Below are 27,844 nucleotides of genomic sequence, written 5' to 3' on the forward strand. Positions count from 1 at the left end.
TGTTGTTCCACTTTGGGAGGAGGTTTCAAAATATTTCTAACAGGACTACCAGATTCTGTAACAGCTTTGTTCCCTATGCCATCTATCTGGTAAACTTGCAAGATTTGTTTTTCTCACTGTGTACATGTATACATCCGAAGTAGACTTTTTTTTTTTTTGTTTACATTTATACCCCGCCCTTCTCCGAAGACTCAGGGCGGCTTAGTGTATAAGGCAATAGTCTCATTCTATTTGTATATTTTTACAAAGTCAACTTATTGCCCCCCCAACAATCTGGGTCCTCATTTTACCTACCTTATAAAGGATGGAAGGCTGAGTCAACCTTGGGCTGGGCTTGAACCTGCAGTAATTGCAGGCTTTGTGTTCTTAATAACAGGCTTTTACCAGCCTGCGCTTTGTGTTCTTAATAACAGGCTTTTACCAGCCTGCGCTATTCACCGGCCCTCAGAGACTATATTGTTTCTCTGTGTCATACAGTATATGTGAGTATATCCATAATTTTGTATTTATTTATTTTGTCATGTTTATGGAGGTGGTGACTCTTTGAGAGCTGTATGCAATGAAACTTCATTTTAATGTATGCTGATTAGTGTTCATTCAAAGTGACAATAAAGTTAGTCTAAGTCTCTTAAGTCTGTGTTATCTAGTGTTTAGATCACCCTCTCCAAAGTAGGGCTAGCTAAGGTGGAAAATTGTAACTGGACAGTCAAAGGGGTGTAACCACTTTCTCTCAAAGGCACAAGGTGACAATAGTCCTCGCTGTGGGGACCCATAACTATGAGTTTGTGGCGCCGTTCTTGGTGTCCCCTTCTTGTGACCAGCTGGTAGCACTAGGACCCAGGAGCTGCTCTTGAATGTAGGAATCATGCTCTCTGCCGGGTCCCTCGGCTGGGTCCGAATGCCTCCCGGATGCCCAGCTAAGACCAGCCAACCTCTTTTGTTCTGCAGCGGCCGGGCTGAGAGGCTTCCCATCAGACGCTCATCTCTTCCCCACCCGCTGCCGGCCCATTGAAACCCTCCGCTGCCGCAGATCACAATGCAAAACAGGTATTAGCTGCTCTTCGGGTCCTCTGGCTGGGGTGGGTAGCTTCCTTCCTTTCAGCCAGCATAGCTCAAAACAGAATTGCGGGGTGGGGGGCTTTTAAAGCTTTGACAGCTTATCCGCAGGCTCAGGGCTCAAGGAGGAAGGGAAGAATGATCTTAGATATTTGTGATGGAAGAGAAATGGTCTCGTGGCTCTGAATCCTCTGCTTTTGATGACATTGATGAAAGAATAAAGGATAGAGGGAAAAATAGACTTCCCTTTAAAAAGTAAAATACAATTTTAAAAGGACATTTCCCTCTTTTATGGGATGCCATGGATCAAGACTGCTTGGAAACCTTCTCGTGTATGTTTACATCTGTGTGCTCTTTAAACCTGTCTGTCTTGTCGCTGAGTTGTAGGTGCTTCAAGGCTGGCTTGTGCTATTCCAACTGGTAAAGAAAGGGCACTCAGTACATGCCCAGAGGTGCTCTCTCCTCTGTAGTGGGGGAAAAATACCAAGACAGCACTCGTCCTTCCAGAATTTTTTAGGGAAGTCTAAAACATTTATTGGTTCGATTGTTACAAGGGCTCAGTTTGGGTTAAGCAATGAAAGTGAGTATTTTGCTTCAGCTTTGACAGAAGCTTGATCACATGGTTTTAGCATGCTTTCCTTGCCTTTTCAGGTGTAGGAAAAATATAGATTGGCAGATTGTGAACAAAAATGTATTTGATGGTGCAAAGTGGAAGAGGCTTGCTTGTCCAAAATTACACTGACTCCAACATTTGCAACCTGTGTTCTCTATTTTCATTCTTTCACTATCTTTGCCTTCTCACTATTTCCCATTATTTCTAAAAATGGTTGCTGCAGGATTTTAGTGTGTGCTCATTTAGAAAAGTGCAAAGGAATGCATTTCACAACTTCACAGCATGATTTAAGATTAATCACCTAAAATTAAGACAGGGTGGTTTTTTTATTCTTAAAGTGACTGAAATGTTCAAAATTAAGTGTTAAATCTGATACATTTCAAATTGAATGCAGCTTACAATTCCAGGCGGCATTTCAGTACTAGCATCTGAAGTTATTAATAGATACTTAAAGACTGTGTAAAAATGCATATCCTGTCTTTCCTTTAAAAGCTCAAGTTGGTGCAAAGGGGAGTTTTCTATTTTACTTTCATAATAACTTTGCAAGGTAGGCTGGACTGAAAGATAGATCTCCTAAGCTTCAATCCAGCATTTATTATATTACAAAACATGTATAGTGCGGATATTCCAGTTGAGGGCAGGAAGGGTGGCTGTTTGAAATTAGACTTCAAAGGAGAAGGAGCTTCAAACTTGACCCTTTGATTTAGCCTCTGATTAGAGCTTTGAGAAGCATCTACTATGTACAAGGACTAAATCAAAACAATGCAAAGACCAGATATGCCAGAGAATCTTTGCAAATGACAACCTTTGCTATTTGGGAAGAGTTGGTACCCTCCAAACATTTCTGAGAATTAGAACTTTCAAGAATTAGGACACAAATTTAATGTCTACACCACTATAGCATCTGTAAACTACTATATTCTGCTTGCAAAAGTGTGGCACATTTTGTAGAGTATAATGTGTGCACAAGCTGTGCAGTGTAAAGAGAAGAAAGTAAGCCAGAGTTATATAAATATATTTTGCAAATTGCCTCTATTCCTGCCTCTGGATAATGGGGCTTGTATTCCTTGCATTTTACTTGAAATAGCTCTCTGCTCTACTTCCTTACAATGCTTAACACAACCTTATATCCTTACTTTACCCATCAACACACTTCAAAAGGGGAGAAGAATCAACCATTTTCTTGCACAAACTGATTATGAAAATGATAATTCAAAATTATGGTACAAAAGTTATGCTTCATCAAACCAGCTCTGGCTCTTGGTGAATACAAGAAAAAGTATTGCACTTTTCTTAGTAAATATTTTTTTCTGAAATGGTTTGTCAGTATTTTTTTCCCCAAAGTTGGGAAACAGAGACTGGTCCAAAGTCACCCAGCTGGCTTTCATGTCTGAAGTAGGAGTCGTCTCCCAGATTCTAATCTAGTACCTTTAACCACTACTGTTCTCTAGATTAGTTTGTATGATAAACAAAATCTTTCTTGTGGATATAATAACAAATCACAGATGTTCATGCAAATATCTTGTGTTCCCATGTGCTGCAGGTGCTTAGAGTTCAGCTTATAAGGGAAATATTCACACACAGATATTTGCATTTACAAGAAAATATCTAAACACATAATACCAGGCAGTTGTATCTATGCTTGTGTGCATTGCCAGGCCAACAGTTTTCTAGGCATTTTGAAAGAATTCTACATGTAAATAATAAAAGATTTAGTTTTTATTTTAACTCATTTTGGAGCAAGCATCATACTCCATAAAAAGGCTGAAGAATTTAAGTTGATTAGTTTACAAGGCATGATCTGGCAGAGTCTTGAGCAAGTTTTACATAAAAGTAAATCCCACTGAGCCTTAGTTAAATTTGGTATTACTGGGCTGTTAGCTGCTTTGGTGTTTTTTTATCACTTTAATTCTGGATGGATTATTTTGAATGTATTCTCATGACAGTGTGTTAAAGTGATTATGTGCATTTCATGGGTGGGCGTACTTCCTCATAGCTCTTACTGTTCTCCCATTTCTGCAGCGATGTCCCTGTAGCTGATTGCACTCTTGTTCCTGGTGCCCAATGGAGCCATCTCACAGGTGGCATGTCAGCAGGGGTGATGGGCATCCAGCGGAGCTGCAGGCAGAGACTCGGGTATTGGTGCCAGGAGAGAGTAGTTGGCCGAGACTGGAAAACCATGGTGGCAACAGGCTTGAGAACCAGGTGATAGAAAGTTGCCCTCCAGCACCTTGGGACCACTGTACGCAGGCCCCACTCAGCAGTGATGTCACGCAGCACCAAGTGGCTATGGAAGACAGGCCGCCTGAGATCTACAGCATTGCTCTGTGGGGTCCCAAGCTGCATTCTGCACTGACTAGACACAGGGGAGGAAGGTCAAACACACAAACCTCTACTCCAAACTCTAAGCACCTGGGTCCAGCAGGAGGAGATGCCAGTGACGAGGGATCCTTGGTGCTGATTGATGCAGAAGGGGTGCCCCACACTGTGTCAAGAGAGGAAGTGGAGCTGGCTGGACAAATGCAGTCTTCGGAGCCCGAGTTGCTGGCTTCTGCTCCACCACCACGACAGCTGTATTTCTGCCCCATTTGCCTGCGGACGTTCCTCTACCAGTCTGACCTGGAGCGCCACAGCATCACCCATTCAGAGAGCAAGCCGTATATATGCCGCGAGTGTGGCAAGGCCTTCAAGCGTTCCTCCCACCTTCAGCGGCACAAACACATCCACACCGGTGAGCGCCCTTTCAGCTGCCCCGTCTGCCGCAAGGGTTTCCGGGAATCCGGTGAACTGTTGCGTCACCAGCGGGTCCATACTGGGGAGAAGCCCTATCAATGCCAGATCTGTCGACTGCGCTTTACAGAACGGAATACCCTCCGCCGACATGCCAAGCGCAAACATGCCCGTGAGACCTACTACCAGCGCTCTGTGGAGGAAGGAGGGGGCAGTTGGACTACGGCAGGGGACTGGGAATCAGAAATGGTGGTAGGAAGTGGGGATTGGGCCAGAGAGGAGCTTGGGAGTGGCTGGAGCAGTGAACCAGTGGAAGACTGGGTTGAGGGTGGGAATCACTGGAGGGAAGCTTCAGAAAGGCAGGTGGGAAGCCTGCCTGGAGCCATGACACAGATATTACAGATGGAGCACATCAAAGATAAAGACAAACTTGAGATTCAACCCCCGTAAACATGCAGAAGTGGGGGAGACAGACCAGGACACTGAAGGATCTGCAGATAAGTTTGTTCTGCAGTTATCTGTTGGATTGAAACATTTTCTCTGTATGAAAGGACATGAAACTAAAGGAAGTATCTTCTAGAACTGTTCTACAGTATTAAAGCCCTTCAATAGCACTGTATGGGCATCACCAAAGACTAGAGAAGGCTACTGGTGGCAGGGAATCAAGGCTGCTCCCGTTCAACGATATCCAGAGCTGCTATGAAGATAGGGGAACATTTCATGTTATTAATTCTTTTGTAGGTGGAAATGAAACCAAGAATACTGTTTTCCTAAATTTTCTGTGCTTTCCTGAAGAGAACAGGAACAGGTACAGAGAGAATTGTGTTCCTCTCACCATTGTACCAAACAAAATATTGATACATGATGATCCTCTGTAAAATGAATTGCTCTCCCCACACACCTGAGCTGCTATTTGTTTTGTTTTCCTTTAAAATCCATATCAATGCAAAGGGGCATATTCCCTTTGCAAACACTTCAATGAATTAACATATGCAAAATAGTGCTGTCTTTTTTCCTTTCTTCCTATTCCACTTTAATCAAGGTGAGGGTTTAAGACCTCTCTCTCTCCACTCTCAATAGCCTGTAGCTATAGCTTGGGCCTAGAGCTAACCTTGTGTCCTCTAAAATTATCCACTTTAATTTCCATATTTCTTCCAGTGATTTTGGCAGCCAAAACCTCTGGAGGGCTCTTGTTTAGGAAAATTAAAGCTTGAGAGAGCAGGAAAAGATAAACCTGGATGCACATGTCTGTACAACTTTTCTTTTTCCTTTTATATTTAAGGAACAAACAAAATCTTCAGGGACAGGATGAGAGTCACCTTACATACATCCTTTCGAAAAACTGAAGAATTAAAAGGCAACACAGGATGAAATAATCTGCATCCAGGCATTCCTTCCTTGTAAAGAAGCCTTTTCTCTGCAGCTGGATCTTTACACCAACTTTGAATTCATTGGAATCAATCAAAATCACTTTTATATAACTCTTTTCATCCGATCCAGAATGATGGTATTCAGGCAAAAAATGAGCAAGGCGGTTATGTTAGCACTTCAATGGAAGCACTAATTTACATTGTCGTGTCTCATCCTAAACAGATCTGAAAGATTATTCTTAGAGGAAAATGTTGCCGATGGCATTATGAATTCCTAACCTAGCCCTTTAACAGAATTGTACTTCCAAGGTTCCTTGAAGGGAAACAGGAAGCTATTTTAATTCAAAGCTGTCACAAGCTGCGAGATTCTCAATGTTTCGATTGCAAATAATATTTATGTTTTATGTAATGGGGGAAACATTGGGGTTTTATTTATTGAACAATATTTGCAGTCAAAATTTTGAGATTCTCACAGTTTATGGCAGCTTTGCATTACAAATAGCTCCCTATTCCCCTTCAAAACACCCTGGAAATCTTTTCTATAATGTTAAGTTTTAAAGTCAAGCAGATTAAAAAGAAGCCAGGGGGTATACGTTTACATGCACATTTTTGAATAATGAAAAATAAGGGAATAATAAAATAAGGGAATAATGAAAAATAAGGGAAAAATAAGGGCTGTCTGGCTATTTTAGTTAATTGCTGTCACTGGTCCAATCATGAAGTAAGAAATAAAAATGGTGATGGAAGTGTTTTGACTGGTCAAAACATATTTAAGGCTTCCTGGACCAAATGTATGCTTGATAATTTTTTTTTTTACATTTATATCCCGCCCTTCTCCGAAGACTCAGGGCGGCTTACAGTGTATAAGGCAATAGTCTCATTCTATTTGTATATTTTTTACAAAGTCAACTTATTGCCCCCCCAACAATCTGGGTCCTCATTTTACCTACCTTATAAAGGATGGAAGGCTGAGTCAACCTTGGGCCGGGCTTGAACCTGCAGTAATTGCAGGCTACTGTGTTCTAATAACAGGCTTCGTAACAGCCTGAGCTATTCTGGCCCCTATAATGCCGTTTCCATGAGACTAAGTGCATGCTGTTGCATTCTATCTCTTAAGTGTAGGATCTCAGTCTTTCTGAGGGAGAATTGGACTCTTCTATTAAAAGCATTAGGCTTTTGATACAAGAAAAAGATAATTTGTGCAAAATAGAAACAAGAATACACTGAATCACGAAACCTGTACTTAATGTATATGTGTTTTAGAAATGCAAGTATTGGTCTGCAATTTTTTTCTAAAGAATAGGTTCTTTTCCTTTTAAGGCTTGCATTTTATAGACTCTCAAATCTACCCATGCACAATACTGAACAGCGAACATTCCTGTATGTAAGGTCAGACAGATATTGTCTGTAATATTTGATTAGAAATAGCTGTCATTTTCTGCTACTATTCTTTGTGGGCAATCCTATTTACAGACTGAATCTCCGTTTTATCCATAGATATGTGTTGTTCGTGCCAATGCTTTTTCCTTTTTAATAAGTTTTTATTTGCACCTAAACAGTAATATATGCAGGAAGAACTTGAGTTGAACTTGTGTGGTATTTGTTCAACATTACAAGCCATTTCTTTGCAAAATGGCGATTTCATTTCCACAGCACGGCAAAGCATTTCAGATTATGGTTTGCTGAAAACAGAGTGACAGCCTAATTCACAATGTGAGCCACAAATGCTTCATAACGCAGAATGGCTGTCAGAAAGATTTAGGTTACGTTCAAATGCTTGTCTGAAATGGACCTAGAGTGATGATAAAGGAGGAGTTATAGGAGTTGGGGTAGATATTTGTAGCATCAAACAAATGTCCTTGAGTCTCTTATTTTGCCAAGCAGAAGGCTTTATGAAGTGACTTGACATATGCAATTTATACAGAAAGGACTGTGAATTCTTTATTTACTTACTTTTTACATTTCCAAAACTCCATTTGAAGTCACAACTACTTCTTGTACCAAAAGCTGAAAATACAGAACAGGAAGCAGGAGAATTCTGTACAAATAAGCTTCTCAAAAACAAGTACAAGTGTCATCGCGTAAGAGAACCTCAGATTAGCACATTCAAATGAGCAACACGTCTATTCACAAAAAGGTCTCTCCTCTTTCCATTTTGTGAGGAGGGCCCAAATCATGTCCTTGTGTATAAAAAGTCAAGATTTTAACATTATTGTTAAAATAATGTTGATTATGTCAGCAGTTCCTATGTTATCAAGGCCATTTCTATTCTCATTTGGCATGGTATGGAAGGGGAAAGCATGTTGCAAATTCCCTCTGTGAGAAATTATAACACTTTACATTCTACCACAAGGAATTGTATTTGGCACTGGCATCTTTCTCTCTAACCAGTAAATAAGGCAAATGAACGTTTCACATTTTCCAGCAGTGATCATATAAAAGCTCAATTCCTTGATTGTTTTTTGGGCCTAGTACCACCAGAGATGGAAATAAGTGAAATTCTGAAGCCTGAATAGCCCACAACATTAAACACTTCTTTGAAGGCACACTGTCTACCTTGCAATATTTCCATCCAATATTATTGCTGCTTTTTTCATCAAATAAGCTGTGACTCTGCTACACCCTTGCACACACACGCGCGCGCACACACGGCAAACAGCATCTGAGTGTGAAGAATGGAGTCCAGCTTTTGCCTTGAACTACCTCCAGGGCTCTCTTGTTGCCCAGGCCTCCAAGTTATCTTTGTTGCCATGGAGACCACCTTGAGCACGGAGTTGATGTGTTCCAAGCAGAATCTTTGTTAAGAAAGGCCTTAAGACCTCGGGTGTTATGAAAGCTGCAGGAGGATTTTAAAAAATACTATCTCATTCCTGGCTTTTTTCTCTTAGCTGCAGCAATATGTTCAGCCAAAAAGCAGAGAAACAAAATAATGGATGCAGGATTCTGCACTCAGCTTAGTGCTAGACACTGGAAATGATTTCATTCACGCCAGCTGTTTCTCACAAAAGTGGTCCAAAACATCTGTTTAACAGCTGGCCCAATCCATACCTGGTCCTTATGGATAATTCTCTATTTGAGCTCTTTTTGAATTTTGATGTGAGAGAGACAATGTATGAAAAAAAATACTTGCAAGGGCTTCCTCCTGATCCCAGAAGAGACTTACTTACATAAAAAAGAGACTAAGCTTTAAAGATGAAGGGCCTGGAGACTAAAACATATGAAGAACTGTTGCAGGAATTGGATATGTCTAATCTAGTGAAAAGAAAAACTAAAGGTGATATGATATAGCAGTCTTGCAATATTCGAGAGGCTGCCACAAAGAAGAGGGGATCAACCTATTTTCCACAGCACCAGAAAGCAAGACAAGAAACAATTGATGGAAACTAAGCAAGGAGAAAACTAACCTAGAAATAAGGAAACATTTCCTGACAATGAGAACAATTAATCAGTGGAATGTCTTGCCTTCAATGTTAAGACGAGACTGGACAACCACTTGCCAGAATGGTACGGGGTCACCTGCTGAGCAGGGGATTGGGCTAGAAGACCTACAAGACAACCTTCCAACTATGCTCTTGTTCATAGCGCTATGTGGGTGGGCAAACCATTATGAAAGCCAATGGGAAAGTGACCTGCCCTGGCAGAAGCTCCCTACCTTCGTTACCTACTCCTGCACTACATATTGTCTAAAGAATAAAACATCAGGCCAGAACACCAGTGTCAAACTTGCTGTGTCACCTTACCTTCATGTGATGTTTTGCGATGTTTTTCCCATTCCTGGAGTTGGGGTGAGCTTGGCCTGCATGTGATGCATCTAGCCCAAGTGGCCACCAGTTTGATACTCTTGGCCTAGAAAGTAGGGGACAGTGAGTTCAAGTCCCCCCTTAGCAATGAAAAGCAACTGGGTGACCTTGGGCCAGTCATTCTCTTTCAGTCCAACCCACTCAGAGGGCTGTTGTGGAGAAAACAGGAGGAGGAAGGCATGCTGGATGTATTTGCTGCCTTGAAGATTTGTAAAAATAATAAAGTTGGGATATATGCATACATACAAACAAACAAACAAACAAACAAACATATAATAGGGCAGTAGTAGATGCAAGCCTGATGCTCCAGTCACCAATTAGTGTAATAGACATGCAGCCACCATATGCTAAATCAAATAGAAATCCTATGGCCCCAGCGCCCAAGAAATTCCCAAGTCCCATTTTTGTGGTCCTTGCAGCCTCCACAAACTACAATTGCTGAAATCCACATCAGTTTTCTCCAAATTTGGATTAAGAAATAGATAAAAACAGTAATACAAGGCCTAAAATTAAAAATAAAGCAAAATCCTAACTGTCTCAACCAAGTTATTTGAGGTGGCTATGCTCTTTTTATATTCTCAGACTCCTTGATTATTGGTCACCCAAAATTGCCCAAATCTTTACCAAAGGAACTGAGATAGAGATGTCCTAAATCTAGTGACAGCTGCCTTTAGTCTTCTATAATCCCTTTCTCAGCACCCACCAAACAAAAGTACAAAGAAATGTATAGCAATGAGATATCTTTTAGAAGCTCTAATTGTCATTTTAAAAATACTTTTATCTGTATTTATAATTGCATTATTTGTGTATGCTGCCTTGAGAGTCTTAATTTGAGGGTATAACAGTCAATTATTGTAAATACCCAAATATTAACATAATAAATTTCTCACAAATTTTCTCTGTGGAAAAGATACAGTGCCAGTTAAAACATGTTTCAATTTGAGATGCCAGATTTCTTGATATCATGCCTACAGATTTTTATGTATTTTGGAACAGGTAGAAAATAAAAAAAACTGGTGTGAGAAAAAGTATATTATTTATTATATCAAAAACCCAGCAGATTTTGAAAAAATACCTGTTTTGGAAATGATGGAAAATATTTTTAATTCGGGTGGTAAATGTGTGCGGTGGTTTGTTCTTTGAGCTTGCTTTTTGGCTTCTGAATGTTTTGTGACAAGGCTAGGCAACAAACATCTTCAACAGGACTTCGGTTGAAGCTTCGTTTTAGTTTCCTTCTGCTTTTATCTATCGTAAGTGGTGACATGGTCAGTTGGTCACATAGTGTGAAAGTCACCAGGTGAGGAAGTTGCCGGTGTTGTCGTTGGTTGGTCATCCGATTGATCCAGCTCCTTATATGGGCTCTTCGGCTGGTTCCAGATTGATATGTTTGTTGATTGACCTGTTCATTGAATACCAGACTTTGATGAATTTGCATGCATGGCTTGTGGTGACATGGCCAATGATTTTTGTTCTGTCCCAGTTGAACTGGTGTTCCTCAATGCCAGTATGGGTCAAGAGCAGAGATTTGTGGTCATGCCGGTTGATTGCTAGTCAGTGCTTGTGGATTCTTGTTTTTTGTTGTCACCTTATTTGCCGACACAGAATTGGTCACAGTTGTTGCATTTGAGCTTGTAGACAACGTTGCTGTTTTTTTTCCTTCAATATTTCGTCCTTGGTTCTGGACAGCTCTTGTTGGAGTGTTTATATCGGTTTGTGAGCCATCATTATTCCCAGTGATGGTAGAACTCTGACCGCCATTTCTGACATTTCTTTGATGTATGGAAAAGTTTGTTTCCATATTGCGGCTGGTTATGTAGAATGTCATGATTTGGGTGATGTGCATTGGATTGTTGTTGACTATCTGGATGTTGATTATTGCTGTCATTCAGCAGATCTTCAGCTTTATTGATATAATCAGTTTTGTCCATTATCACAGTCAGTCTGCCTTTGTCTGCCAGAAGATGACAATGTTTTCATTTTGTCACAGTTCCTTTAACACCTTCCTCTCCTTCTGGTTTAATGTTTCATTGTGTTTGCTTCATTGGATGTTGGAGACTATTCTCTGCCTGATGTCCTCTTGTGTCTCGTGACTGAGATTGTTTGTTTTCAGTATGGATTCAAAGTTGGCTAGGAAATCAACAGGGTCTGCATATTTGTGGTTGAAATTGAGGTTGTGAGAGGACGGTGGTTTTGTCATCTGACAGAGGTCTGCTGGATAGATTTTTTGATCTACGAGTTGGAGTTGTCATCTTGTGGCTTTGGAATGAACAATGTTTCTTTTGTAGAGCATCGTGTTTCCAAAGTTTCTCATTTTTCTCTTGACTGTATGTTCCAAAATGTCTGTTAGGTTTTATCTGATTGTGTTGAGGAACCCAGCTTTCTGTTGATATACCTGTTTTTTAGGGGCATGGGAAAAAAGATGAAGTTACATGTTTACAATCTATGAAATATATTTCAAATATGCCTAAAACATTCATTAATATATGCAGAGAAACCATGTGTGTATGTAAATAAAGAAATGCTAAAATACAGAACATGCACATACTTGTTTTGTAAGTAGTAATAGAGTTATATTTCATCTAATAGATTCCTTTAAAGTACATTGGGCCTTTTGGTATAATAACGAATACATACATTTCTCACACCATTTCCCCCTTATTTTTCCCCCTTATTAATTGATGAGTTTCCTCTTGTTGCTTTACAGCCAGCTAGAATTCCACTGGGCTAATGAAACTGCAACTTCATCAGTAACTGCTAGAAGGTAGATTTTATCTACAACTGTATTCAATGTTTTATTTCTCGGCCTTTATTTGAGTTCTGTCTGGGAAAAAAAGTTTTTCCCTGAATTAACTTTTTTTAAAGGTGCCATGTCAATTTCCATGTGCTAAAACCATGTGACAATGATGTCAGAATTTTTAAGCACAAGTTTCTATTCTACCTTATCATAGGCATTAGCAGTCAATGAGGCATAGTGATTTCTCACCCTGAGACTAATGAACAGGATAGGTATACTTATATGCAACATATTGTTTAATTCAACAAGGTAAAACATAAGACTTTGAGGAGATACCAAGCAACTCTTGAATCTTGTCTGTTTACAATTAATCATTTCCAAAGCAAAGTTATTGTATTAAAATACATAGTAAAGTGCATGCCCCAATATAAACTCTTCCATTTCATTTTCTATTATGATAAGTCATGAGAAAAATGTATCAAATCTATTCTGTAGTTATACATGGATGAAATTTGTGTCCACATCCATACCATTTGCTCCTCCTTGATCCAATGCTGGTTTTGGGGCTATAGGTAGTCCTCAGCTTATGACCACAATTGGGACCAGAATTTCCATTGCTAAGCAAAGTGGTTAAATGAGTGGCACCCAATTTTATATCCTTTTTTTGCCACAGTTGTTAAGCAAATCACAGCAGTTAAGAGAATCACATGGTTGTTAAAGACAACCCAGTTCCTCCCACTGATTTGGCCTGTTGGAAGCAGTCTGGGAAGGATGTAAATCATAATTACATGAGCCTGGGATGCTGCAATCATTGTAAATACACGCTGGTTGCCAAGTGCCCAAATTCTGATCATATGGCAATGGGGATGCTGCTATGATTATAAGTGAAAAGAACAGTCATATGTCACTTCTTTCAGCGCCATGACTTTGAACAGTCACTAAATGAATGCTTTTAACTTAAGGATAACCTATACTTAAAGCAGGTTATAGCTAGCATCAGATATGTGTGTTTGTAAAAGTTATGCTCATCCAGTAAGTGAAAGTTGATATTTTGGAATGGCAACTTCTCTGCCCAACCTACCAAATAAACAATTGGCTCCAGAGTTTGAATGTGGTCCCTGAAGAGTAGGTGCTATGCTTGAAGATAAATACATTTTTTTTTGTTTACATTTATATCCCGCCCTTCTCCGAAGACTCAGGGCGGCTTACAGTGTATAAGGCAATAGTCTCATTCTATTTGTATATATATATATATTTTTTGCAAAGTCAACTTATTGCCCCCCCAATAATCTGGGTCCTCATTTTACCTACCTTACAAAGGATGGAAGGCTGAGTCAACCTTGGGCCAGGCTTGAACCTGCAGTAATTGCAGGCTACTGTGTTCTAATAACAGGCTTCTTAACAGCCTGAGCTATTCCGGCCCCTTTTATATATCTTATCAATTTGCAAGATATTCTACGCTCTGCTGCAATGTTTATGAATCATTTTTCTCTCAGGACCCCTTTCCATTTTTAAAAATTATGGAGGACCTCAAAATAGTTCCTCTTTGTACCGGTTATATTTATTGATATTTATCATGTTAAAATTAAAAATGATAATTTACTACTCTACCTTTTCTATTATTTTTCAACATAGGCCAACAAATAATTCTGATTGCCAGACTCCCAAGAGGGACTTGGTGACCTCCAGGCACCCCAGGATCTCACTTTAAGAAACAATGCCCTACTGTGTCATGTGCTACACAATCCATTGTGTTTACTGTGTAATCTTTCCCAACCTATTGCTTTCTAAACATTTTGATTCATTTCCCATCACTTTTACTATACCTTTTAGCTGTGCCAACAGGAAGGATATAATTAGTCCAGCCTATTTGGCAGTAAACTGTTCCAATAATATTTATTAGGAAATAATTACAGTATAATAAGGTGGTGATGGTATTAAGATAACGCAGCTCTCGGTGGCTCAGACACGAGCCGAAACAGCCGGGCTCCCAGCAATTTAATGCACAGCCCCGTAATGTTAGCGACAGGTATCCTCAGGATAAGAGTTACAGAAGTAGCATTTACTCATTCCTTTATTTCCATGCCATGGCCAAAAAAAATCCCAGAGCTGGACCTATTGAGGTTTCTCCCTGTCAATCTACTTTACAGCCCAGAAGGAAAGCTAGCAGCTCGCAAACATTTGCACCGACCCGCTGACAACGCTTAAGAGGACTGCAAGGCTTTCTTCCTCTCTGCACGTGCACCGCCCCCCTACTCGCGCCCTCTTCTTTTTCAAAAAAAAAAAAAAGGGGGGGGAATATTAAAAAGGAGGAAAGCGACCGGGAAGACCTTCCAACTCTCGCGACGACTCAGAACCCCCGGGGGTGGGGGGGAGGGAGGGTAAGTAGGCAAGCGCGTGGAGCTCTGGGAAACGAGGCGGAGGGATGGGGGGGGAGGGCAGGGAAAGGAATAGAATTCGCAGAGGCCGGTGGGTACGAGAGGGGGGAGCAGAGCAGGAAACAGTGTTCTTGCTTGGGGAGGGAAACTTCCGGTTCCGGCTGGGCCTGTGTGAGTTGCAGCCTGGCAGTGCCCCCCCGCCCCCACCCGTGAGGGAGCAGAAACGCCCCCCCCCGCGTATCCTGGGGGTAAGGGAAGGGCCAGGGGGCATCATCCCCCCACTCTAAATCTTGCTATCCAAGGACCAGCCCCTGCCTGGGGCGCGGAGGAGGCTGGGGCAGCGCCACACACCGGTGAGTGCCACCATGGAGCCCACTCTTGGCCCCTCGATATTTCCCCCCCCCCCACTTCCCCTCCGTACCTGGATCCCGAAGGCGAGATAAAAGCCCTGGCACGGATAAATAACCGCAGCGCGCGGCTTTGGTTAACTTCCGCTCCCTTTGAACAGCCCCACCCCGGCTATTCTGCGATCCTGACTCACCTCCCCCTCCGGCATACGCTGCTTCCCCCCCCCACCCCGTCTTCTCCCTCTTGCCCGGTCCTTGCACCTGAAGAGCTGCCCCACACCTCCCCACCCCGAACCGAAAGCCCGCGCTTTGTCGTTGTCTCTCCCCACCGACCCGGCGAAAGTTGTGCTATGTAATCCTTTATCTGGACTTGTTCCCCTAGATCAGCCCCGAAATTCTGCCGCCCCATGAGTTGAAGAAACTACGGTCCTCCCATTTCATCCGTAAGCCACCCGGCGGTCCGCCGTAGACCTCGAAAAGATACCCAGATTCCATATTCTTTCCCATAAAGTAAATACTTTCCATATTATACTTTCATCCGGCCTGTAAACGTATTGTACCGTCTCTTTTACCCAGAAAGTTGCGATTTTGCTACTTGCCTTAAATGTTATCTCAACTCCACCTTTTTTTTTTTGTTTAATTGTCTGCCAGCTCTTTAAAAAATTTCTAGGAATGTAAGAAGGTGCCTAATTGGATCTTGGGTCTAACAAAATTACTTTTGTCTATAGCAGCTCTCTCCATCTTAATGCTTGGATGTTTTGAACTGTGAATCCCATAAGCCTTATGGTTCCTAGGAATGAATGGATTTTCACTGAAATATAATTCAAGGCAACAAAGCTAAGCTGTTTCCTGTTTCTGCAGCGGCATTGGCTCTTCATTGACTCAGATGGGCGTTCTTCAGGAGCCTAGTTATAAAGATAGCAGCACCTCCCTAGTTTGGATATTTCAGTAACAAGTTGCAGGAAGATATCCCTCTCTAATCAGCCCACAAGACTGTATTGCAATATTCTATTAGCTTTAATCTATTAACCTTGATTTTTCTGCCCACCTTATCTTTGTTTACTGAAAAGGATGTTGCATATTCATTCTGTCTGTTTTGTAACAGATGGTAGACTTTAACTCCTTACATCATTAGTCAGAAAAGTACATAAGTAAACTGCATTTTTTTTGTTTTTACTAACTAAATTGGCTGTGTCCTACATTGCTGTGTCCAAGATGTTCTCATTTACTGTTTAGCTAAAATAGCCCAAATACTCAATATATTCCTCTTACCCATTTTCTGCATGGTGTTGTAGGCTATGTGTACTTTCAAAGCCAGCTTTCCTAGACTTTGATGTACCTATTACAGGGAACAGCTCTGCAACATTTTAAAAAGAGATCATTTATATTGTTTTACCTCAGGCATTTCTTAATAAAAGGTGGTGCAATTTTGCTCTGAAAACCTGCAAAGTTCATGTTGGTTTGTTTGTTTATAAGAAATATATTGATACAGTTTTTTTTACCTGTAGAATGAAACAGGAGCAATAAGGAGTACAGCATTCATCACTGAAAATTTGATTGAGCCTTTTGGCCTCTATACAGCATTAATTTTCTTTTCAGTATGTATGTTTTCTGTTGCAGGATGCAGCGTGCACGTGATTGTATTGTTAGTTAAATTACTCTTCATTTACTTGTTAGCTACATTACATTTTCATATCTTCAAACACATTGTCTCTGTTTTGAAAGATAATTTTCAAAAATATTGATTTCCAAAAGTTCACTATTGAACTGATCAATAGTGAAGAATTTAAATACTTTCTTACAAAATATATTTTGCCATAGGGAAAAAAATGTGTCTCCTCACAATGCTTTTTAAGGGTGGATTTTAATGGCTAAGTCCAGACAGTGAAGTGAAATGTTTTTTTAAACTATTCAAAGAGAAGCTAACAATAAAGTATATTGTCCTCTATATATGACCACATTGGAGCTCAACATTTCCATTGCTAAGCAAGACACTTGTTAAGTGAGTTTTGTCCCATTTTACAACTTTTCTTGTCATAGGTGTTAAGTGAATCACTACAGTTGTAAAATTAGTAACATGGTTGTTAAATGAATCTGGCTTCCCCATTGATTTTTCTTGTCAGAAGGTTGCAAAAGGTGATCTCATGACCCCAGGACACTGTAGCCATCATAAATACATGCCAGTTGCCAAGCATCTGAATTTTGATAACTTGACCACAGAATGCTGCCATGGTTGTAAGTGTGAAAAATAGTAATAAGTCACTTTTTCTAATGCCCTTGTAACTTGGAATGGTCACTAAAGAAATGGTTGTGAATCAATGCCTAACTGTATATATTACTTAACTACCAACAATCAGAGAAAAAGTAAAAATAGAACTAATAATTCTTGATGTTTACCCAGTTCACATTTCAAATATTGTTCCAATCCCTCACCCTGCATAAGTTGACCTCTATATTCTGCTGCAGAAGACATTGTTTTTAAGAGCCCTCTTTTCATCCTTTGCTTAAATTCAACAAGACTCCAGCCACTTTCAGTCTATCCTGATGTAACTTTATTAGGACTTATTTTGCCCTTCCTGACATTTTTTTTTTACTACGGGTACTCCTTGACTTGCAGCAGTTCATTTGAAAGGTGAACTGCGAGCCGCCTTACTTGTGGGGTGCCTCAGGGGTCGATTCTCTCACCTCTCCTGTTCAACATCTATATGAAGCCATTGTGCGAGGTCATCAGTGGCTTTGGGGTGAGTTACCAGCTGTACGCTGATGATACTCAGCTGTACTTTTCCACCCCGGGCCACCCCAACGAAGCTGTCGAAGTGCTGTCCCGTTGCCTGGAAGCCATATGGGTCTGGATGGGGAGAAACAGACTCAGACTCAATCCATCCAAGACGGAGTGGCTGTGGATGCCGGCACCCCGGTACAGTCAGCTGCAACCGCAGCTGACTGTTGGGGGCGAGTCATTGGCCCCAACAGAAAGGGTGCGCAACTTGGGCGTTCTCCTGGATGGATGGCTGTCGTTTGAAGATCAATTGGCGGCTGTCTCCAGGAGAGCCTTTTACCAGGTTCGCCTGGTCCGCCAGTTGCGCCCCTTTCTTGACCGGGATGCCTTATGCACAGTCACTCATGCTCTCGTCACTTCTCGTTTGGATTATTGCAATGCTCTCTACATGGGGCTACCCCTGAAGTGCACTCGGAGGCTCCAGTTAGTCCAGAATGCAGCTGCGCGGGTGATTGAGGGAGCCACACGTTGCTCCTGGGTAACACCACTCCTGCACAGTCTGCACTGGCTACCTGTGGTCTTTCGGGTGCGCTTCAAGGTGTTGGTTACCACCTTTGAAGCGCTCCATGGCTTAGGGCCCGGGTACTTACGGGACCGCCTGCTGTTACCTTATGCCTCCCACCAACCCATACGCTCACACAGAGAGGGTCTTCTCAGGGTGCCGTCCGCCAAGCAATGTCGGCTGGCGGCCCCCAGGGGAAGGGCCTTCTCTGTTGGAGCACCTACCCTCTGGAACGAACTTCACCCCGGTTTGCGCCAATTACCTGATCTCCGGACCTTTCGCTGTGAATTAAAAACGTATTTGTTTATCCAAGCGGGACTGGCTTGATTTTTAAATTTTTAAATTTCTGATTTTTTGTAATAATTTTATTGGGGTATTTTAGTATGGGTTAATTCGACGGTTTTAATTCTCGGCCATTTATCGAATATGTATTTTAATTATTTTAATTTTGTATATTGAATTGTTTTAATTTTGGCTGTACACCACCCTGAGTCCTTCGGGAAAAGGGCGGTATAAAAATCTAAATAATAAATAAATAAATAGTGACTGTTTGAAGTTACAACGGCACTGGAAAAAGTGACACGACCATTTGTCACACTTCCAACCATGGCAGCATCCCAATGTCACATGATCAAAATTCAGCTGCTTGACAACTGACTCATATTTATGACGGTTGCAGTGACCAGGGGTCATGTGATCACCTTTTGCAAGCTTCAACAAGTAAAATCAGTGGGGAAGCCAGATTCATTTAACAAGCATATTACTAACTAAATAACTACAGTGATTCACTTAACAACTATGGCAAGAAAGGTCATAAATGGGACAAAATTAACAACTGTCTCATTTAACAATGGAAATTTTGGGCTTAATTGTGGTTGTAAGTCGAGGACTAACTATATTTTGTTGTTTCCAAACTAACTTCACTGGATCCATGTAATATAAACCTAAATTCTTCCTAATGAGGCATCATATAATTGATTTATTTGATTTATACCTCACAGAAAACCAGTTATACATGGCATTCCTTCCTCGGACCACTGCTGTAGTAGATTTGACTCGGACTGAGCTTGAACTTGATGTCAGTCCAATTCCTTAATCACTGAATCAATCCCACTGTTACTAATATCAATATTAATGTATAGCACAACATTAAGTACTTTACTTTTTTGCCTTTAGTACAACTTCTTTTTGACATTAAAAAAAGGCGTTTGTAGTAGAAGACTCCCTTTCAGGAAACTGGCCTTTGCTCACTTCTTGCTGTGACCTATCCTTCTATCTGAGAGTCCCAGGGATTGATTCCCAAACTTTCATCTGAGGTTGCATTATACCTCAGTACCCTTGCTAAAATAGGAAAAAATGTGATTAATTCATCCATGTTGATAAAGTAGGACAGAGCTGGATGACAACATTTTTCAACCTCTTTGTTTTTCATTAAGTGCAGAAAAGGGTAAAGAAAGTGATAATTTGGGATCTTAATTTCTTGAGACTTAATAAATAAAAGTTAAGTTAAATTAAAATGTATAGCCCTCCTTTCTATTTACATAAGCCATGGACACAGCTTATAGTAAAGTTTAAGTACAATTAACTGAAGAAAGTATTGAAGGTGAATCATTGAGCAAGGCAAAGTAGATAACTTTCACAGAGCTACTTTTTTATTCTACCTTTTCATTGGGCTGTGTAATCTATCCTATTGCTTTGCCAGGTTCTCTTTTTTTTTTTTTTGGCAGATATCTCCATCTAGCTCACAGACCAAGCTATCCAAGAAGCATGAAAGCCACACGTAAATCACTGCATGTGAAACATCCATGCATGCCATTTGTTGCATGCATACATATATAGTATGTTTTCTCTATATATGAAGAAATGCAGTATTTCTTCATATTTATACCAATATATATAAATGAAGAAAACACAAGATATGTGTGATGTTACTGTAGGCTCTGGCATTATTTTGTGCTTGCTCCATATAAATGACACAGAAGGCATTTGTTACTTCCTAAACCGTTTCCCAAAGAAAAAGACTCCTTTTATATCCCAAGGCTAACAAACATGAGTGAAGATGGTACTGAATGGCTTATCAAATTAACACTAACATCATATATTCCCTCCATGAAGGAAGGGGATCATTTGTATAGTAGCTCAGAAATGTAAGAAATAATCATATGCCATTCAGTTCATGGACAAATTCAACAGTTGAAAAGGTCCACTTAAGAGTGAGGAACATTTTAGAAATTATTTGGAGAAAATACTTAGGCACATGAATATAGAAGCTATCTGCACCTTTCCTGACTTGCATAGCTGCTCTCTGTAGCTACTATGCGATTCCTGGAAAAGAGGTGACTGCTTTTAAAAGAGTTGCAGATAGATACAGTAGAGCAGTATTTTGAAATCAGATGCAAAATACTGTACAGCCCATGTGACCAAACTGTAATTTGTGTTTCCTATAGTTGTTAAAGTCTTCAATGCATACTTGGGATGTGTAGTATCTTTATGGAATCATTTTGTCTTGAATTGTGGCCACAGTCCTCTATTATCTCGTGATGCCCACTAAATTAGACTGGATTTTGATTTTCTAACCCAGCATATTTGATGGTACCGTATTCAGCAAAGCTGCTTTAATAGGAACAAATCTTGAAAAGGCAAGATTTTACTGCCCCATCCATAGGCAAATATACTATTTTGTATAATTGACTGTATTCATTTGTGATCATTGTTAGCTGTCATAGAAATCATTAAATAGGTGATATAAAGAGGCCTTGATTTCAAGGCGTAATCTCCTGGGATGGTAGATCTTTTAGGAATGCCACTTGAAGTATGTCCTGAAACAAATACAATTAAAATCAGTATACTTCAGCTTTTTAAAATGGAAGGGCAACATTTGTGCCTCTCTATATGTAGGACTGCAGTTCTATTATTCCTCTTATACAAAGATGCTGTTTTGCAGAACATACTGTAGACAGTCCCAAAGGTGCTTTTTTCAAGAGGTAACTGGACTCTTGAAAAAAGCACCTTTGGGACCACCATGACCTGGATGACTGAGAATCTCCATAGACATATTGTAGAGAGCAGCTATGGGAGATAGGAGGCAGAGGTTTCTGAAATCTCTAAATGAGCCCTCTGCATCTTTTCCAGTTTTCCATGGCTGCCTTTGAATCATTTGTTCAGTGCATTACTTACATTAAGCTTCTGCTTCATGACTGAGCAAGAGCATTCCAGATGATTTTGGACGGCCATTCTCATCATTCTCGGTAACTAAGCAAGACCTTTGGGGGGGAAAAGCTGAGGCCATATCTAAAATGTAGTTTTGTATTGAAATTAGATGGATTAATGCCTTTCTTTTAAGACAGCAAAATATTAAATTAAAATGTAATTCTTCCATGCTGTTCTAGTCCATTTTTCTAATACTTTACATGAACTTGGAAAAAAGGAGAAATAGATATAATTGTGAAGATATTTATGAAGCATGTTGTAAGATACAAAACATGATAAAATTAGCTTCACAAGTTTGATCTATGAAAGTTCTGTAGTGATTTGTTTCAATTTTTAAGTCCCACAGGAATTTTTGTTGTAACGTTTCTTCAGCTAATGTTTTCTAACTCAAACAATTGTACAGAACTAGTTTTGTATTCCACTGTTAGTATTTTAATATTTTTATATATAAATAAATATTACACACACACACACACACACACAGTAAATAAGATAGGCAAATGTCAGGTAAATCAACACAGCAGGAATATAATGAGGTAAATTACAGAGAGCACACATAGTACAGAGAGGAAAAAGGCAGGAAACAAGGAAAAAAAAACCTTTATTCCAATTATAGCCCAGATTTCCTCACATGGTGGCCAACTCTCTTTAACCAATTAGCTATAACTGTGTGTTCTTACTCATTGCCCAGCCCTTTACTGCTCCAGCTATTAAATATTTAAATATCTTGACATCCTCCAATTTATAGCTGGACATGATTTAAACCAAATTGTTTTGCAAGATACATGTGTTTCTATATATCCATTGGCTTTGTCAAATTATCTTCCGATGGACAATAAATTAGGTCTATTGTATTTTCTTTCACTGCGTCTCTGACATTACAAGAAAACACACCATGCCACTGTGCAGCTGCTGATATGGATAACCTGTATCCCATATATATATTGCTATAGTCTTTGTCCCCTTTCTCTAGGCAGTGCCCCCTCCCGGGTGGAGATGGAAGCCAATGCAGCAAGCGATGAGGGTGTGCATTTCCAGAGCTACCCTTTTGACTTCTTGGAGTTCCTGAACCACCAGCGCTTTGAACCTATGGAGGCCTACAACCACGAACACGCCAAAGCCGTTGCTGCCCTGCCCTGCCCACAGCCACAGTACGAATACGCCCAGCCCCCAACAGCTGGTCCACCTGCTCACTTTGACCGCGTCCCTGCCACCATTGGCACATCTAAACCCAAAGCTGAGGGCCCGTCCTCTTCTTCCTCAGCCACCTCATCTGGTACCATTCAAGTCAAGAAAGCTGAACCAGGAGGCCCTGCACCACCTCCACCTCCACAGCAGCAACAGCAGCAGCAGCCATACAGTACTCCAGCCGTGGTACCAACAGCAGGTCAGCCTCTCTTTGACAGTACAGCAGCAGCAGCTGCTGCAGCAGCAGCTTACAACACTCCTCAGTGGGGCATAGTAGACCTTTCTGGCCACCAGCATATCTTCAGCAGCCTGAAACGTGGGCAGGCTCCCCCATCAGCTGCAGCCACGGTAACTCCTGACAGTCAGGCAGGCAAAGACGACAAGAACTATTTCCGTCGACTGAAATATTTCATTGATCGGCGCTTCCCATGCGGTGTGTGCCAGAAGTCATTCAAGCAGTCATCCCATCTTGTGCAACACATGTTGGTTCACACAGGCGAGCGGCCGTACGAATGCACCACCTGCGGTCGTACCTATAACCATATCTCCAGCCTCATCCGGCATCGCCGTTGTCACAAAGACACTGAGGATGCTACTGCTGCTGCCAATGCTGCGGCTGCTAATGCAGCTGCTGCCAACGCTGCAGCAGTCAATGTAGCAGCTGCCAATGTGGTGGCTGCAGCTGCCGCCGCTGCCGCTGCTGCCGCCAGCATAACAGCAGCACCTGGTGCTGAAGGAGCAGCCCAGCCTCCTACCCAAAGTGGCAACCCTCAGTCAGTATCTGCATCATCTGGAGGAATAGCCACATCTGCCCTCAGTGCTGCCATAGCTCAAGCCGAAGGTCCTTTTACCTGCTCTCTGTGCTGGAAAGTGTTTAAAAAACCGAGTCATCTTCACCAGCATCAGATTATCCATACTGGTGAGAAGCCATTCTCCTGCTCTGTCTGCCAGAAGAGTTTTAATCGCCGTGAGAGCTTAAAACGACACGTGCGGACACACTCAGACCTGTTGCGAGTGCAGTGTGGGGTTTGCGGCAAAGAATTCCGGGATGCCTCCTACCTCCTCAAGCACCAGGCCACTCACGCTCCTCCTGGAACTTTACCTCCACGACCTGAGTACAAATGTGACATTTGCGGTAAGGGCTATGTGGCTCCTCAGAATCTACTACGTCATCGGCAGCTCCAACACGAGGGTGCCCAGCTGTCCAAGGATGGAACTAATACCTTGTCTTATCTGCCACCAGGGGCCTACCTTCTTCCACAGGACCCACAAGGCACAGGCTCTGAGGGAGACACCAAGCCAACATCCTATGGCCTTTTGGGTGCTCACCCCTTACTGGTGGGGACAGCGGCAGGCAAGAATTTCTGCTGTGGGATCTGTGGCCGTGGCTTTGGGCGACGGGAGACACTAAAGCGTCATGAGCGGATCCACACAGGTGAGAAGCCTCACCAGTGTGCTGTGTGTGGGAAGCGTTTCCGTGAATCTTTTCACCTCAGCAAACACCATGTAGTGCATACTCGGGAGAGACCGTACAAATGTGAAATATGTGGAAAAGTGTTTGGTTATCCCCAAAGCTTAACTCGGCACAAACAGATTCACCGATTACAGCTGCCTTGTTCTTTACCACCCATGGGGCCCTCCCTGACCCCCATGGGCCCTTCTCTTCCTCCGCCCCCTGAGGGACTAACCTATGGCTGTTCTGACTGTGGAGAGCGCTTTCCTGATCTTTTTCATGTCATGAGCCACAAGGAGGTCCATGTGGCCGAGAAGCCCTATCCTTGTGATGTCTGTGGCAAATGTTTTGGTTTCATTGAGAATCTCATGTGGCACAAACTTGTCCACCAAGCTGCTCCTGAGAGACTTGTACCACCAGATGAAACAGCAGCTGCTGTCGCCCCACTAGAGAACGGGCTAGCTAGTGGTGAGAACATACCATCTTATGAAGATCATCCGACCTTGCCAAGTGGAGAACGTTTCTCCTGCTCTATCTGTGGCCAGACCTTCAAGCATTTCCTGGGACTTGTGACTCACAAGTATGTGCATCTGGTGCGTCGCACATTGGCTTGCTCGGTCTGTGGACAGAGTTTTGCTGGGGCTTATGATTTGCTGTTGCATCGTCGCACACACTTGCAAAAGCGGCACTTCTCTTGCCCAGTCTGTGGCAAGCGCTTCTGGGAGGCTGCCCTTCTCATGCGTCACCAGCGCTGCCACACCGAGGAGCGCCCATACCGCTGTGCTGTCTGTGGCCGTGGTTTTCTGCGCTCATGGTACCTGCGCCAACACAAAGTGGTTCACACGGGTGAGCGTGCTTACAAGTGTGCCCTCTGCAACAAGCGCTTTGCTCAGTCATCCAGTCTGGCAGAACACCAGCGTCTTCATGTAGTTGCCCGGCCTCAGCGCTGCCCTACTTGTGGCAAGACCTTCCGCTACCGTAGCAACCTTTTGGAACACCAGCGGGTCCACCTGGGAGAGAAAGTCTACCGCTGTGACCGCTGTTCCAAGAGCTTCTTCTATCTGTCATCCATTCTGCGTCACCAACGCTCCCATGATGCTAAGCGTGAATTAAGATGCGGGGCCTGCCTCAAGCTCTTCAAAGACCCCAAGTATTTTAGCAAACACCTCCAGGCCCATCAGGGAGGACGGCCCTTCAAATGCAGCACCTGTGGAGAAGCGTTCTCCAATACTTATGGCCTCAAAAAGCACCGCCACATTCACAAGATGGAGCGCTTTGCTGCCATGGGGGCCCATAAGGAACAGCCCTAATGTTGAAATAGTAGCAGCAGAAAAAAAAATGGGTGGTCCGTATCTTGGTACTGTAGAATGGGATATGAAACTAGTTCCAGGTTTCTGTGAGCCACGATGGCAAGGCATTTCCATGAATAGAAAATAAGATGTGCTTTGTTAGCAGTGAGATGCTCCAGTTGGGCACTAATTTGGAAGAGTCATCAGATCATAAAAGTCATGAGCAGGACAAGCCAGAAAGACGCAAGAATGAATTGTAAAGATAGGATATATAATTAACAAGAGGTAGCCGCCAGTTACTTGCTAGATTTCAGCTCTCTAACAGAATATCTTGACCACTCTGGATTTTTAAACTAATTGTTTAGGGAAAGGGAGATGGAGATAGCAATCATAGAAGTGACCTTTGCCTGTCAAGCATGGCCACAGTGTTTTGGGGGATGAAAGTTTCTTCCCGTTTCTGAGCAAATGGGAGCATATAAGGTTATGGTGGAATGACATTTTTTTTTTCTCTTGAAGCCTACATTCTGGAATGGAAATGGTATGGCATTCCAGTTCCCAAGAAGAGATGGTGCTTCCTGTAATCCCCTTTTACCTAGAGAGAAATGTTAGACCTAATACATTCATTTGGGAATGAGACAGGAAGGACCACGATGCAGTACTTGAGGAATGTCCACCAATCTTTTGTGTAAACTCAACTATGTAATCTGTATTAGGTAAGCCTTGCTTGCATTCTTGAGAGAAAGACTTTAATTAGTGTCCTTTCTGCATATGTATAAAGAAAATAGGCTAATTCTCAATTTTTTAAGACCTGGGAAGGTAGTGAGACGTGGCTGTGGACAGTAGAAAGTTAAAGGAATCTGCTTGAATTGTCTAGTGTGTGGCACCCGTTGTCTAAATGCTATTGTGCCATAACATTTCTATTATACTCCTGTCTCCAGAACGGTGCCAGTTCATGATGCAACTGGAGGTTCACAAAAACTTTACCTACAAAAGAAGAGTTGAGCCCAGAAGGTTTCTAGCCAAGCTTCCCTGGCATGCCACTTTCCACATTTAGGGAGCACTGAATGTTAAAAAGCATTTGGAATTGATATTGTTCCCATTATGCACCCCTGAAGAAGAAAACCCCGGGATAATTGTATTGTGTGCTTTTCTAAATGTTCAAGTTGGCCCATCAGGAGTAGAGAGGAAACACAAAAGTAGGCTAGGCTTCTTCCCCCTTGGGTTAGCTCTCTTCCTTTGTGCTCAACACAACACTCTTCCTAATCTGTTGGACTTAATATAGATGAACTCATGTGTGAATAATACCTTACTTTGAGCCCTAAAATGGAATGTGGGTTTGGAATGAGAGCTGTGACTGTACATTGTTAGCCTTCCCTAATGTTAGCCTTCCTTCTGCCCATCACTGAAAGTTGGATATGAAACTGTGTGTGAGAGAAAAATAAACTTAATTGGTGGGTCTACCGGGATTGCACAATGCTTTGGCTGCTCAGCTGCTCTCCTGCATTCCCTGGTTTGATCCGTAAGCCTTTCCTAGTAAGACACGGTGTATCCACATAGTTCATTGAGCTAACTGCCCTCACCTTGTAACTCCATGGTTATTAGTCCCGTATAATGCTTCAGGTTTGACTCCAAAAAGGTTCTTCAAAGCACAAACACAGCATCGAGGATTGTGTGACCGCTGGGGATGTCTAAAAGTCACCAACGGGTGTTGTGTTCATTGCTCCAAGCACTCTGAAGCACCTTATCAAATCTGAAGAAATGCAAAGCCCCCTTTTATACATATTTGACACCAGTCTGAATGGATCCTCACTTCACCTGAAGTGGAGAATGCTGACCACGGATGAGTTAAAAGATCCTTGCAAACTCTGACTTCTCCCAATAACCTTTCCTCCTCAATCCTCCTTCAGCAAATTGTAGACATTGGAGCACACCTTTAAATAGACTGGAGGGGAAACTAATTTGCTAGATGCAACCAAAGAGTTCTAAAAACAGGCTCCCTTGTGTACAGTGGACACCACACAGCTAATTCCCGCTTCCTTCCCCTCTTGTAACCGAAGCTGACAGTACAGTAGAAAGTAGTTTCAGCATTTCCACTCTAGCAAAGTGAGAGCATCTCTTCTACCAGATGGCTGCACCAAAGCTCCTTAGTGTTCCTTTTGGTCTACCACCCACTTGCTCACACCCATAGTTCCCAGGCTGGTGAGTGGCAATCCATGATTATGAGGATCCAAAGATGTACTGTTTAAATTTGGTTGTCCAGTGCCTAGAAGGAGAAAAGTTGCCAAAGGCTTTTTGAGCAGTAGAGGATAGAATTGGAGTTTATTGAGTGCAGGTATTTTCTTAAGGCAGCCTCCCCCAATCCCCCAGAAGTATTAAAATAGTTAACCACTCTTTA

General features: G+C 42.0%; 3 protein-coding genes and 1 long non-coding RNA gene across 17 annotated transcripts in view; 3 read left to right on the plus strand and 1 right to left on the minus strand.

Annotated features, from left to right (window-relative positions):
- LOC131197548 (uncharacterized) overlaps positions 1-15,192 on the minus strand; it is a 27,402-nt gene extending 12,210 nt beyond the window's left edge. The window contains exons 1-4 of one of the 3 annotated variants that reach the window (XR_009154982.1): positions 15,103-15,192; positions 10,645-11,961; positions 9,510-9,615; positions 7,723-7,776 (exon numbers count right to left, since the gene is read on the minus strand). This is a non-coding gene — a long non-coding RNA (uncharacterized LOC131197548). Of the gene's footprint in view, positions 1-7,637; positions 11,962-15,102 lie in introns of those variants that run through there. The other 2 variants (XR_009154980.1, XR_009154981.1) reach the window with 2 other exon arrangements.
- On the plus strand, positions 439-7,549 carry LOC131197545 (zinc finger protein 524-like). The gene is made up of 2 exons (XM_058181747.1): positions 439-1,047; positions 3,692-7,549. The coding sequence occupies exon 2, from the start codon at positions 3,734-3,736 to the stop codon at positions 4,847-4,849; it is 1,116 nt and encodes a 371-aa protein (XP_058037730.1). The 5' UTR covers positions 439-1,047; positions 3,692-3,733; the 3' UTR covers positions 4,850-7,549.
- On the plus strand, positions 14,914-26,909 carry ZNF865 (zinc finger protein 865). Of its 12 annotated transcripts, XM_058181741.1 has the most exons (4): positions 14,957-15,034; positions 15,411-15,471; positions 16,537-16,626; positions 22,493-26,909. In XM_058181741.1, the coding sequence occupies exon 4, from the start codon at positions 22,516-22,518 to the stop codon at positions 25,468-25,470; it is 2,955 nt and encodes a 984-aa protein (XP_058037724.1). In that variant the 5' UTR covers positions 14,957-15,034; positions 15,411-15,471; positions 16,537-16,626; positions 22,493-22,515; the 3' UTR covers positions 25,471-26,909. The 12 variants fall into 12 exon arrangements, with proteins under 12 accessions (XP_058037723.1, XP_058037724.1, XP_058037721.1 ...); XM_058181738.1 differs by lacking the exon at positions 14,957-15,034 and having other exon boundaries at positions 15,410-15,538; XM_058181735.1 differs by lacking the exons at positions 14,957-15,034; positions 15,411-15,471 and adding an exon at positions 19,311-19,387 and having other exon boundaries at positions 15,532-16,626.
- Positions 15,417-27,844, plus strand: part of CCDC106 (coiled-coil domain containing 106) — a 74,286-nt gene continuing 61,858 nt past the window's right edge. Inside the window, exon 1 of the mRNA XM_058181748.1 lies at positions 15,417-15,538. The gene's annotated coding sequence lies outside the window, so the exon portion shown is untranslated. The remainder of the gene's footprint in view (positions 15,539-27,844) is intronic.

This window comes from Ahaetulla prasina, chromosome 4 (assembly GCF_028640845.1).
Source record: "Ahaetulla prasina isolate Xishuangbanna chromosome 4, ASM2864084v1, whole genome shotgun sequence".
Classification (NCBI taxonomy): Eukaryota; Metazoa; Chordata; class Lepidosauria; order Squamata; family Colubridae; genus Ahaetulla; species Ahaetulla prasina.

Coding starts and splice junctions, on each gene's coding strand:
- LOC131197545 (XM_058181747.1), top strand. CDS start 3,734: ATGGAGCCATCTCACAGGTGGCATGTCAGCAGGGGTGATGGGCATCCA.
- ZNF865 (XM_058181730.1), top strand. CDS start 17,206: ATGCCAGTTGCCAAGCATCTGAATTTTGATAACTTGACCACAGAATGC. Junction 17,264..22,492: donor CACAGAATGCTGCCATGGTT/GTAAGTGTGAAA, acceptor CCCTTTCTCTAG/GCAGTGCCCCCTCCCGGGTG.